The sequence below is a fragment of the Fukomys damarensis genome, unplaced genomic scaffold (genome assembly GCF_012274545.1).
Source record: "Fukomys damarensis isolate Sample0158 unplaced genomic scaffold, DMR_v1.0_HiC HiC_scaffold_22, whole genome shotgun sequence".
Taxonomy (NCBI): Eukaryota; Metazoa; Chordata; class Mammalia; order Rodentia; family Bathyergidae; genus Fukomys; species Fukomys damarensis.
In genome coordinates, this window is record NW_022900934.1 from 17,385,258 (window position 1) to 17,398,439 (window position 13,182).

At 41.3% G+C, this 13,182-nt stretch overlaps 1 protein-coding gene across 8 annotated transcripts in view; it reads left to right on the forward strand.

The window, feature by feature from the left end:
• Ptprt (protein tyrosine phosphatase receptor type T) overlaps positions 1 to 13,182 on the forward strand; it is an 810,280-nt gene that overhangs the window by 618,201 nt on the left and 178,897 nt on the right. For all 8 annotated transcript variants that reach the window (XM_033767165.1, XM_010631417.3, XM_033767166.1 and 5 more), the window contains one exon: positions 11,522 to 11,657. In XM_033767165.1, coding sequence (XP_033623056.1) covers positions 11,522 to 11,657 — 136 coding nt within the window. The remainder of the gene's footprint in view (positions 1 to 11,521; positions 11,658 to 13,182) is intronic.

Consider the following 13,182-nt stretch of genomic DNA (forward strand, 5'->3'; position numbering starts at 1 on the left):
GGAAAAAAAAAAAAAAAAAAAAAAAAGAGAGAGAGAGAAAGAGAGATTAGAGGAGCCTGTGAAATCACTAGGAGAGGCTTGTGACATCATTAGCTGCTAGGAGGTAGCAAGTATCAGATTACTCTTTTGGTGAGAGATGAGGCATGATGGGAAGAAGCCTGTCCTTTGTTGGGATTTTAACATGGAGGCTGCTATTCTATGTGGCAGCCATCTTAAGGCAAGGGAAGTCTAACAGAAACAAAGGGTGTCGTCCAGCTTTACCCAAGCAGAGATGAATCTGCCCTTTCCTGGACACACCAGGGTATGAGCACCCACTACTTGGATATTTTACTTTCAGTTCGAACACTTCTCTCTCCCAACAAATGGTGCATCCCAAGACAGCCGCAGCGTCTCCTCGTTACCTTCCATGCCTATCACTGCTGCATACACTATCATCCCTATAACCAAACATCTCTCAGGTTAGGACTCTTTCTCTGTGGCCAGGGGTTGAAATGGTACTGATGGGTATAGGGCATTTGAAGATAATTTGGCTTATCTAGTTGCCATGGGCTAACTTGTGTTTCTAGTTAAAGTCTAGGCACAACTCTAGGCATATTTTGAGCTCTCACCATGGATGCAGACTGACTGCATGCCAGAACATCACAAACCCAAGGCCCAGGCTGACTACTAATCCTACCTTACTTTAGATTCGACCCCTACCTCATCACATCCTGGCTGTTAACCTTGACTATGGCCTGATACTAACTCAGTCCTCAAAGTACATCCTATTCTATTTTCTTAGACACTCATATACCCAATTCTAGTTTAGCTTCAGAGACTGAATCCCTTCTTTTCCCCCCACTAGGTCCTGGAGATAGTCATAAGGTTGTCCACTCAGGGCTTTACACAGCAGTTGAGGTCATCAGGAGGTATGAAAGGATTTCCAGATCCTCCTCTGCAAGGGTTGTGTCAGTGGCTGCATGTGGCATCAGTGGGCATGGTTACTCTTCCTTAAGTCTGGGATGCTTAATATTAATGGATAGAAACACATTTTTAAATAAAGGAGTTTTCTTGCCAGAGATTTTCCATATGGGTGTCATAGAGCCATCTGATACAGTCACTCACGATGGAACTGGAATGTGACCTGCGCAGCATATTTACTGTGCAAACAAAGTCCATCCAGAAATACAGATTCGTGAGTCACATGGAATGAAACAGAATCAGCACTGGGGGAATGATTTATCTGAGTGGCCGAAGCACGTTCAAACAATCAATTAACATGATTCTCATTTCACAGGGTGCTAACCTCCATTTAAGGCTGAAAGGGTGGGCGCCTTTCGTCAGCAATATTTAGCAGATGTAGCTGAATAGGCTGTGATGAAGTCAATTCTAAACACTTAGGGCTGGCTAGGTAATATTGAAGGAATGTAGAATATTAGAAATGTATATCTTCTTACACTTAACTTAGTACTTATTAAATGGTTTTCTACAATAAGGGTAGAGTTTTCTTTGAAAGAATGTGTATCTCTGTAGTGTTTTCAGCTACTTGACGTTGACTCCAAGTTAAATCTTGGCTAAAAGCAATTACTGTCATATGATGAATTGAGGCAATTTATTTATTACTTGGGAAACATCTTAAGTGATGTCACTTAAAAGAATGATGGAATAATCCTTCTTAAGCAGTCCATTATCAGCCAGATCCAGTGAAAGAGGCACTGTTCTGTGGTATGAGGGAGATAGTCAGCAATTTTTAAAATTTAGGCAGTGAGATAAAAAAAAAATGAATATTGGAAGAAAGCAGAAAAGAGTCAACTAAACTTGAGCAAAACTTTTCTCCTTATGGAATTATGAGATGCTTTGGTTACTAAACATCAAGGAAGGTCTTAAGGAGAATACTCAAAGATTAATAATAAAACTAAACTCCACATATTAAGGGTTTGGAGATGATGGTTGATATACAAGAAATGTGAAAAGCATGAAGGAACTTAAGTTAAAAAGGTCAAGTTTAAATATCATTTGAGCAAAGCCTGTATAATTTGGCTCACATAACAAGATTCATATGACATGTTCATCAATCCCTTAGATATTAGAGTACAATATGCTGATGGGAGGACACAAGAAGACATAATCTTCAAGAAAAGGCAGGCACAAATTAAAACTGCTTGATACAGCAGGTGGCAGACCCAGCAGGGACAGATATAAAAGTAAAGAAATTTTTATCTGGCTGGTCAAGAGGATCCCACAGCTCTTTAATATTAGTCTGCTTCTTTTTTCCTAGATATTTGAGCAAAGACTACCAAAATTATGTCTGAGCAATCTCCCCCTACTTACTAAAGAGATAGCAGAACAGTATAGTTATTTAAAGAGAATCAATTTGTGCTAGACTGGTAGGGTCTGTATTTCAGTTCTACCATTGCTTGGTCTTTTTGAGCCTCAATTTCTCCAACTGTGAAACAGGTATAGTGATAGAACCTGTTCCTGCGGTGAGGATTAAACAAGGTGGTAGAGGCAAAGAGTTTAAAACAACAACCTAGGTTGTACTTCAGTACCTATTATATGCTGACTCTATCTTTAATATATTAATGTTTTATATCTAGTAGGGCAGTGTAACCCTTCTGTTGCCAGCATAATACCTTTTGGAAAATTCCAACTTAATACTTAGCTATCTTACAAACCAGTGATGATTTGATGTAGCGTTGACTTTGCTGAAATCAGGACACATTACCAGCCCTTAGCCCTGACTTATAAGTCTAGACACCACTCAAAAGTGGCAAAGAGGTGAGCCTAGCATCATTCACTTGTAGGAAGCCCATGCTGGTCTCACATCCATCCTTCATTATGGGCCTTCTCTGCTGGGATGTGCAGGTGCATCTCCTCTACCCCTATGTCGATTGGCCTCTGTGTTTGGCCAATGGAAGACATGAGTTAGAGCTAGTGGAGCAAGAGGCAAGAAGAAGTTTTCTTTGGTAGCAACTGTGTCCATCCCATGGTTTCAGTGCCTTTCATAGTTCTGGAGTCCTACCTTCTGTCGCGTGGTCCGGACCTCTGAGTTTCTCCAGTCTGAACCACATCATGGCTTCCTGAAATTCCTAGGTCATCTCATCATCTTCTTCTGATCCCCATGTACTAATTACCTGAAAAATTTCCTGCAGCTTAGATGCTGGGAGTAGTTTTCGTTTTGCTGGTTGGCCGCTGATTGATGGAGCCTCTCTAGTTTGTAGTGATTATTGCTTCCTCTTTTCAAGATGTAAGGAGGGAGGACCTGATTTAATCATCTAAGCTATGTATTTTTTTTTTCCTGTATCAACATTGCACTTACTAGTGTAAAATATCTGGAATACACATTTTTTTAACTTAAAAAAAATTCAGCAACAGCATTTGTTTCTCCCCAGGCTTCTCGCTCCCCTCCTGTTCATTACAATTTCAGTCCTTGAAGACTGCCAAACTAGTTCATGATCACAATTACAAACACTTTCTGTGCTTTGGGATGCAATTTGTAAAGTCTGGAGGCTTGAATCTAATGAAGTATCCAGATGTCTCCTACCAAATTCTTTCTTGGACTTCAATTCCATCTTAAAAAGAGCCAATCATTCTGAGAATTTGCTTCCAGCACAGTCAAGCAGGTAGACGTGCATACCTGACTTTAACAGAATGGGAAAGTTGCCTAGTTTCTTTATCTTTTCCCTGTTGCCTCCTCTTGGCAAAACCTCCACAATAAGAGATGCCTGCAATGCTTAAAACCTTCTGGGGCATAGAGGTAGCAGCTCAGAGACTGAGTTTCAAATGTTTCCTCTACTGGGTGCCAGATACACACAAAGCCAAAGTAAAGACAGAGAAACTTCAACAAAAGAAGTCATTAAATAGACAGTGGTAAACTTCTAGCACAGTAAGATTTGCCTCCAATAAGCTATATTGGGGATAAAATGCCCTTGAATAACTTAGAGGCCACTGTTCATTTTAAAGAGTGCTGCTTTTAGGAATTGCATCCCTGAGAGCCAGCCTTCTTTCTTTACCATCGGCAATGATCACCAGCATGGGTTATGCATCCAGTGGGATTCACTTGGGTTTTATCAATTGCAATTAGATGTTCCTTATCTGAGACTTCTATTTTTGCTCCTTATCTTTACAGGGAAAATTCTCTGAAGTAAAGCTATGAGACTGAGCCTGTCACCAGTGAGAGTACTTTGAGAATGAGTCACTAATCCCTTGTTGCCAAATTATGTTATTGCTGCCATTAAGTCATCCAAATGTAAGCCTGTTACAGGCCTTGCCTATATGAGCGGAGTTAAGTGCATCACTCTGGGGGCTCTGTCTGCCTTTCTTCTTTGGGATTTGGATGAGCTCTGGCAGCAGGTTGCAAGGAGGTACTGCCCGTCTCTTGGCCTCATAATTCACAGGTACATTAAACCCTGCTTACCCTACAGTCAGTCCCAAGATCATGCCATCATTATGCCACATATGTAAACAGTTCTTTGGAGTTTATCAAGCATTTCCGCCTCCATTATTACATGTGATCCTTAGAAACTCTCTCTCATTTTGGAATTTCCTCACTGTTTTACAAACAGGAATATCAAATCACATTATAGTCAACAGATTTTATCAAGGTCACACAACCAGTTAGTGATGACATCTGGACATATGCTCACATATTTCTGATTTGAAACTCATTGCTTTCGATCTGTGTCACAAAACTATAGCATTTCAACCTCAAAAGAAGCATGAGAAGTCACATAGTCCCTTCTGGTTATAGGGAGCACACTATGTCCCCAGATAGCTGCTCTCATTGTTGATGACATTCTCTGCCTTTCTCAGTAACCTGGGAAGAGTTAGAGCAGGCAAAAGATAGTATAGGAACCCCATAGTTCTAAAGATGACAGGGAGGATTTCTCTCACCAAGAGTATGGGCATCACTAAAATTAAGGGATGTTAATGTGAGCTGAGGAGGCACTGTCAACTGGCAGAGAAGAATAGCCGCCCTTGAATGTGAAACCTTGAGGCCTTGGTTAAGTATCCATGAAAGCAAGGAGGTAAGGATAGGTAGAGATAAAGAAGCAGTAAAAAGGGCAAGCGAGTCCTGAAGCAGGACTTGGAAATCATGGCTATTTTCCTATCATTACTACATGATTACATTGAAAGGCTCTGGGCTTTAACCACAGCTGGAGAGCTCTTCCACATTAAAATTTTTCCACATGTTAGCCTGTAATTGACCTCCTGTCCCATCTTCCCTGTTATGTTAACTCTGGCCTTGCAAATTAGACTCCAAATCTACTCATTTTCCACAGTAGCCCTTTAGCTACTGAAGGTAAGAATTGGGACTCATCTGAATCTCCCTTCTTTCAGCTGAAAAATTCTGATCCAGACTGACACACCTTCTGACTCAGTGGTATCAGGACTTCAATGTGCCCATGGACCACACAGAGACCTAGTTAAAATGCGCTATTTCATAGGTCTCACATGGTGCCCAAGATTCTGCATTTTTTAATAAGATCCTGGGTGATGCTGATATTCTAGCCCCTGAACCACTTTTTATCTTTTTCTTTTCTTTTTCTCATTGAGTTTATTGGTACATTTTAGGTATACAGTGCAGTTACATTCATCATTGGGATCTTGTACCTTTACATGATAGGTCTTGGTTCTCATTTTTTCCCCTTACCCCTGCTCTCCCTTCACCCCCTCTTCCCTTCCCTATTTACAAATACTTTCCACTTTTTCATTTTGTCATTTTTTCTTTTCCCTTATTCCCTTTCCCCTACCCTTCCCATTTCCTCTACACCTTTAGCCCTTTATTTCCTATTACACATTGTCAATTATACCATTGGGATCTTATTTACAATTATAGTTTTTCACACCAGAGAAACTAATTGGTATTTACACATATGTATCTTATTTATTTTACTTAAGAGTATGGCTTCAATATGCATCCATTTTCCTATGAATGACTCTAATTTCTCATTCTTTATGGCTAAGTAGTATTCCATTTTATAGAAAAAAAACCACATCTTCTTTATCTGGTCCCCAACTGATGGGCAAATGGGATGTTTCCAAATTTTAGCTATTACAAACTGTGCTGCTATAAACATGGGTGTGCATATATCATTGTGGTATGATTATTTTAATTCTTTTGGAAAGATACCCAGCAGAGCGATGGCTGGGTCAAATGAAACCTCTAATCCTAGTTCTTTGAGTATCTCCATATTGATTTCCATAGTGGTTGCACCAGTATGCACTCCTACCAACAATGGAGAAGGGCTGAACCACTTTTTGAGCAATAAGTCTCTTGCCTGTCCTCAGCCTAGAAATCCTTCTTGGCAGGAGGGATATTGAATCCATAGTGGACAAGAGTCACCAGAGTGGTCTGATGGGTAGAGAGAAGAACAGACCAGCACAGGCCATACTGAAATTCCTTCAGGAATCTCTGAAGAAAATCACTGGGAATGGATGGTTGTTTTACAGCAGCAAGGACACAAATTATGAATTCTGGGCACCATGTATGGAGCTAGGATCAAGTAAGGAGAACAGCCTCCAAGAAACCAACAGCCATGCCTTGTCTATCAGGTTTCCATACACAGGCAGCACATTGAAGGTCAACTGTGGACTTTGGGCTGGAACTAGGAAGAGACGAGATACTAAGCCACCATAGGCTTTTGGAAAATAAAGACAAGGACAGGATGCAGCTGCTGTTGCTTTGAGAGAACTAGCTCAGCTTTTGAAAGTGCTCAGAGCTCAGAGGGCACGGATGGCTAAGGTATAAGGTCAAGGCATGCAGCCTTGTGTTGGAGACAGTAGTCTCCTGTCAGTGCAACAAGGTTGTTTTTTATGACCACATCCCACAGGGGACTTCAGCAGAGTTCAAAGCTTCTCTGTATAAATTATCACCTGGTGCCTTGTTGACAAATCTCGTTTACTTGGATTATTCTCAGGTTGGGTCCTGTGAAGGGTGGAAGTGAAGAAGATGCATCTAGATACCTCCCAATTCTCATATTCCCAGTCCTTGATCAAAAGAAGTTTCTCATGTCAGAGACAGAGTCTTTACGGACTGAGATTAATAATAAGCCTGAACCTCATTGAAAAGGTAGATGTAGGGTAAAAGTAATCCATATCCTTGGATCTTAGGGGCACTGAGTCAGGCAGACTGCCTTCTATGCGGTCCTGGCAATGAAAAGTGTGGGAAAGCCATCACATTACCAGGAGGCACTATCAGCTACTAACCCTGATGGGCTCCCTACAGCTCCCGTCATAACTCTGATCCACTGAGCACTGTTAATGTGAGCACCGTGGACATGCTTCTGAGTCTGCTGCAGGTGCAGAGCTGGCCCAAACTCTGTCATCATCTCTTCTTTTTTCCTCTCAGGTATAGTAGCCGCTTATGGATGTGCTCTGGCCTTTAGTCTCAAAACCATTTTCTCTATATCTGTAGCACCTTTGAATACCACTGGTACCCTCTTTTATGAAGGGAGGCACAAATCCCCAGAGGCTTCAGCAAATTCCCCTACAAGGTACTTAAATGAAAGTTGGATTTTCTATGCACCAGGGTATATTCACTTCCCTGTATCTGCAGCGTGGTTGGACCAAGCAAGCATGCCTCCTCCTAATAACCTCACTGTGTAGAATCTAAGTTTTCAGCTCTGATGCCTGTTGGTTGAACCCACTGAATTTGTCTAAACCACTGAGCTCTAGCTTTTGAGATGGTGTCTCAGAATCCCTTGAATGTTCCTCTCTGACTCTCAAGTATATCCCATTATTGGGCCACAGTCACTGCTGAAGGTGCTTCTATTTAGGAACATCTCAGAATACTTTGGGGGAAAGTTTTCTCATACTTATCCAAAAATCTTCACTTTCCTTTAAGCACAGATCTTGAATCTGCCCTAGGAACAGCATTTGGTACTGCTGATTACTCACTTATTCTTGAAACACTCTCTTCGCTTGGCTCTATCCTCTCCCAGTTTTTCCTCCTACCTGTCTGAATATTCCCTCTGTTTCCTGTGCAGATTTATCTTCTTCTACCCACTAAATATTATAGACCCTTATGCCTCTATTGTAAGACCGATTCTTTTACTCTATTCTCCCCCCTCGCCTGATGATTTCATCAACTTCCATGCTTCAAATACCATCTGTGTGCCCAACTCACACATTTTTTACCTCCAGCTCAGATCTCTTTTCTGAATTCTAAACCAACAATTTTAGCTGGCTACATTTTTAGAGTATCTCTCAAGCTCAAATTGCCCTAAACACATACATAGTTTCCCTCTAAAGATATTCATTTTCCCTTGTTTCAGGGACCTATAAATAGCACTAACCTCCACCTTGTCACATAAACCAAAGACTGTGGTCATCCTTGACAATTCTTTCTCCTTTAGTCTCCATGTCTCATCAACTGATCGCATATGGAGGGGGAGAGAGTAATTATCTCTATTATTTTTCTGATTTTCTTCTGCCATCACTTGAATCTAAGCAACTGTCTCATCTCCTCCTTGGATGCCTGCAATGGTTTCAAAACTGATCTCTCCAACCTACTTTGGTTCTACATTGAAGTTGGAATGACTTGTTGGAGATACAAATCTGACAATAGCATTGTTTCATGAACAACACTTCAGTGACTCTGTTTTTTTGGGCTAGAGAAACTCCTCACTGTGACCTGTAATGCCTGGTGTGGACTGGTTCTCCACTTTCATTTGCCCTGATCTCCATTCTTTCTCATCCTCATCATATCCCTTTCCTTTCATATCTTGGATGCCCCATCATGCAGCCTTAACAAGGCTATTTTCTGCTCTGCTCCCATAGGTTCCTCTCATTCTTCTTTGCCTCCTTACAGCCTTGGAGCTCACCCCATTGGCAATTTCTTCCCACAGGTGACTCATTTCTGAGCTATGCACTTCCCAAGAGTCTTGAGCCACTCTGTCCAAACCCTTAGTGGTATACATAGTTTGGGTTCTCGTTTTATTTTTGCATCTCCTTAACCCAACCACCACTAATTAGAGGATAGGAACTGGGCCTATATTGTCCACTACTATATCACCAAATGCCTGACATATAGTGAATATTTATTTACTAAAGTTTGAGCCTCATTAGACTAAGTTGGTAACAGCTTACAGTCAAAGCTCACAGTAAGAAGATCCTCTCCAGGGGCTCTTTGCCTTTATACACCCAGTCTCTGGGACTTCACCGCAGACACTAAGTAAAGTTTAGCGATGCCAATGAGTAAATTCTTCAGATCCAACTTTTACTCTAAATCCAAATATTTAGAGACTATTTAGAGAATTGTCAATATTTAGAGAATTGTGATTTGAAGCTCTCTACTTCCTTTGTACTTATGGTGGATTAGACATATCCTAGGAATTCTGACTCCCATCTGGGAAGTGGAAGCTCCCTAGAAGCCACTCAGAACTAACCTCCTCTTGGTAATGTCACAGTGACTCCACTAAAGAGGAGGTTGGCTGACTTCCCCAGGAATTTACTAGGCTGTAGATTCACAGAACCTTCTCAGACAGGCCTAGGATTAATGAGTTGTTCTTGCTTTTAACTGCTGAAAGGAAAGAATGAAGTCCTTCGTACATAAGTGATTCTAGGAAAAGGATCTCTGATCCCACAGGCAGCATAGTCTGGCACGCAGCACATGGGACATCAAGTAGCAAAATAAAAAATAATTGAACGAATGAATAAACCAAATAATTCTGGTCCATACACCTTCATCTCATTTCATAATCGGGAAATTTACTAACGATTGTGAGGTGGAACCCTGTGCTAGACACTGGCATTTTAGAGATGAGTAGCATGTAATCCCTGTTCTTAAAGACTCACTGTTCTCACTAGAGAAATTTGGCTAAGTAAATTCACATTATTCATATTACAGAAGATAAGTCCTCTAAGAAAGAAAACACTACACTATTAAGCAAAAAAAAAAAAAAAAAAATGTACTCCACTGCATTTGAAAGCTGTTCTCAAATATCAGTGAGTTTGTGGGACCAGAATCAAAGCTTATGAATATTAGTACCCTTAAATATAAGACTCAGCTGAGTTCTATGACTATGTGACTGCAAAAAGGAGAAGCTTAATTTGAATCCATGAGAACAAATGTGAGTGGGCAGAGGCATCATCCTTTTAGCTAAACATGGAACAAACACAAACATTTAGGGAGCCTCTGTCACGAGTCAAGCTCTGTGATAACGTATAAAAGCAGAGATAAACGAGGCATAATCTTAGCTCTGAGGAGTTTGCAGACCAGTGGAGGAGACAACGAGGAAACAGATAGCTAATAACATCAATACGTTGTGGTAAGAGATACTGTGAGATATGTACAGTCTCAGAAGTTGGGGGTGGGGAGGAGGAGGAGGGAGACTCCTAGAGGCACAGGCGCTCACAGAAGGCATATGGGTATGGTGACCCCTGGATCACTCTCCACAATGTCTGAGACAGGAAGTTATCCTTGATCCCTAGTGCACAGAAGCCAGAGGATGGGCTTTGGCTTTTTTTTTTTTTTAATTGTTGTTACTTAACTTTTGCTATGGTATGAGTAAAATAGGTGTTTGAGGGAGGGGAGACAGGAACTAGGGGACTTGAAAGTTGAATGCAAGGTTTCTGACTATTGAGGACTACACTTGGAGTCAGCAAACCTGAGAAATTCTGGGTCTAACTTTATCAACAGTGTCACCTCTAGCAAGTCTCTTTGTGTTTTCATCTATAAAATGAGAAAATCAATATCCACGTTTGGGAATTTGTGTGAAGATTGACAAGTTAGATCTATGAGTCACCCAGCACAACGGGAAAGATAGAGTGGCCAGTTACTTACCTTTCTCTAGAGGGAATTGAGTCAATAACTTACTACCTGTAGATCACATAATATTAACATTAGCATAAATCCCTAAAACTGAAGTTATTCAGATGTTCTTCTGAACCCAATGCAATTCCCTTTAATGTATTAATTTTTTAGATGAACATTTTTCTTCTTTCTTGTTTTTTTGGTCCCGGGGCTTGAACTTGGGTCCTTGCGCTTACAAGGCAGGCGGTGGAACCATCAAGCCAAATCCCTGGACCTTGTACTAATTTTTTACCCTACTATTTGTTTCTTACAAAGAAAGAAACTTTACGTTTTTATCTTCAAAAATCTAGTGATCTTAATTGTGTTGCCTTGACATAAAGTTGTGATTTTCACCATTTATCCAAACAAATAAAATAGGGTTAGGAATAATTCCAAGCACTGAATTCCAAGGTTAGTTGCTAGAGACAAAGAAAGCAGTATGAGAATAAAAGCTTCCACTCGATCTCCCTAGAAGAGGAAGATGCTCCAGCATGGAAGTTATAAAACCTTGGGAAATCAATTTCTCTTCATGTCGGTTTCTTCATCTCCCAAAGGTTCTGATAATGATCCCTCCTTCACAAGGGATTAATTATTAGAAGGGATCAAATGGGGCAACGTGGATAAAGTCCTAACCACAGTGCCTGGCATACAGTTGACACTCACTAGTGGAAGCTGTTGTCATTATTATTGTAGTCTGATCACACCTGTGAGTCTTTGTAACATCTCCCTTCTCCTTTTCTGCTCAAGGTGCCTCCTCGCAGAACTCTAACACCGTGGAACCAGAGAAGCAGGTGGACAACACTGTGAAGATGGCTGGCGTGATTGCTGGCCTCCTCATGTTCATCATCATTCTGCTGGGTGTGATGCTCACCATCAAAAGGAGGTGAGTCTCTGACTTTGCCCTGCAGATTCCACTGACCCAAGTTTGACCCCACTGCATGTCATCGTTCTGTTGATCACTGTCCCAGAGAAATCATCTGATATTATGGTTGATTTCCTCAAATACTTGGGCCAACTGTGGCTTCTGGCGTTGTTGTTGTTTGAAGGGTGTGTACGCTTTGCTTGCAAGTGACCCCAAGAACAGTAGTTTCTCATGGGGCCAGTGATTCCAATAGCTAGGCCACCATGATGTGGCGTGGGATTCTGTGTATTATGAAATGAGTCTTCTTGGAGTTGACCGTTCTGTTGCGATTGGTCACATCATCAAGACTGCTGGGAGCCTGGTGGGAGCCCCAAGAACAAAGTTGAGCACAGAAATAATTTCAGAAAAACGGTCCTTCCTCTCTCACACCTCCATTTACCCTTTATGTCCACTAATTGGGTAGCAGCCTCCCAAGCTGCCCTCAAAGCGTCTAATGGGGTAAGAGACCCAAGGACTCTCTCTTGTTCCGTACTTCTTCATATTCTGTGTCCTGCAGAACCTTTTCCAGCTGCTTGTTGCTGCTTTTCACTTCTCAACAGAATGTTTCCCCCGAAACCTCTGGCCAGTTAACACAGTTTTCTCATATTGTGTATATTTCCTGAAAATCATGTTGCTCGTGGAGCAAAGGTACAAATTCTTCCCTTATTCCCAAGATTGTGTCCATAGGCTAGAGGCTAGCTGTAGGGAATTAGATAGAGGAAAGGAAATACAACAATAAATGTCAGCTAGAACCGTCCTTAGAGTTGGTTGGATATTCCTCCACCTAAGAGTTCTCCTTACCATCTGTCCTTAGGCCCTCCCTGTCCTCACATTGCACATTTACTCCCAATCTCGTATTGTCCAAATTTCATCCTCAGGGCTCTAATCTTAGTCTCCACCTTCCCTCTTGCTAGGCTACTAGAAGCAACAAAGCATTTATCCACATTATAATTATGAGTCCCTGAAGGTGCTCTGTCCCCAGTAAAAGCAAACTTACATCATTAACCAAACTAACATCTCAGCCTGAAGTGCAGTGTTGAATTATGCACAGAGTTCAGGACACAACCCCAAGAACAAGACTGAGACACTTCCTTCCACCTCTAAGATAAAAGACACTTATAAAACTTGTTACTCACTGAAGCAAAGGAGCAGAATGTGTCAAAGACTATTCCCTGCTTCTACCTAGGAGCCACATTAATGTGAATGCAGAAAACAATTTAAAAGCAGTTTTCCCATTTCTAGACACTAATGATTCAGAAATACAGGGATTCCAACCATATATTGCAAGAGACACTAGAATCTGTCTCCTCTTTCTCTCTCTGTCTCTCTCTCTCTCTCTCTCTCTCTCTCTCTCTGTCTCTCTCTCAGTTGTGCTTTGAATAAGCCAGATATGCCAGTCCTTCCTCTGGCCAGGATATCTTATTGGTAGCATCTTGTCCTTTCTTGACATCTTTTTTCCTATTATGATCAATTCTTTCCTCAAATGACCAGAAGAATGGCTTATAAA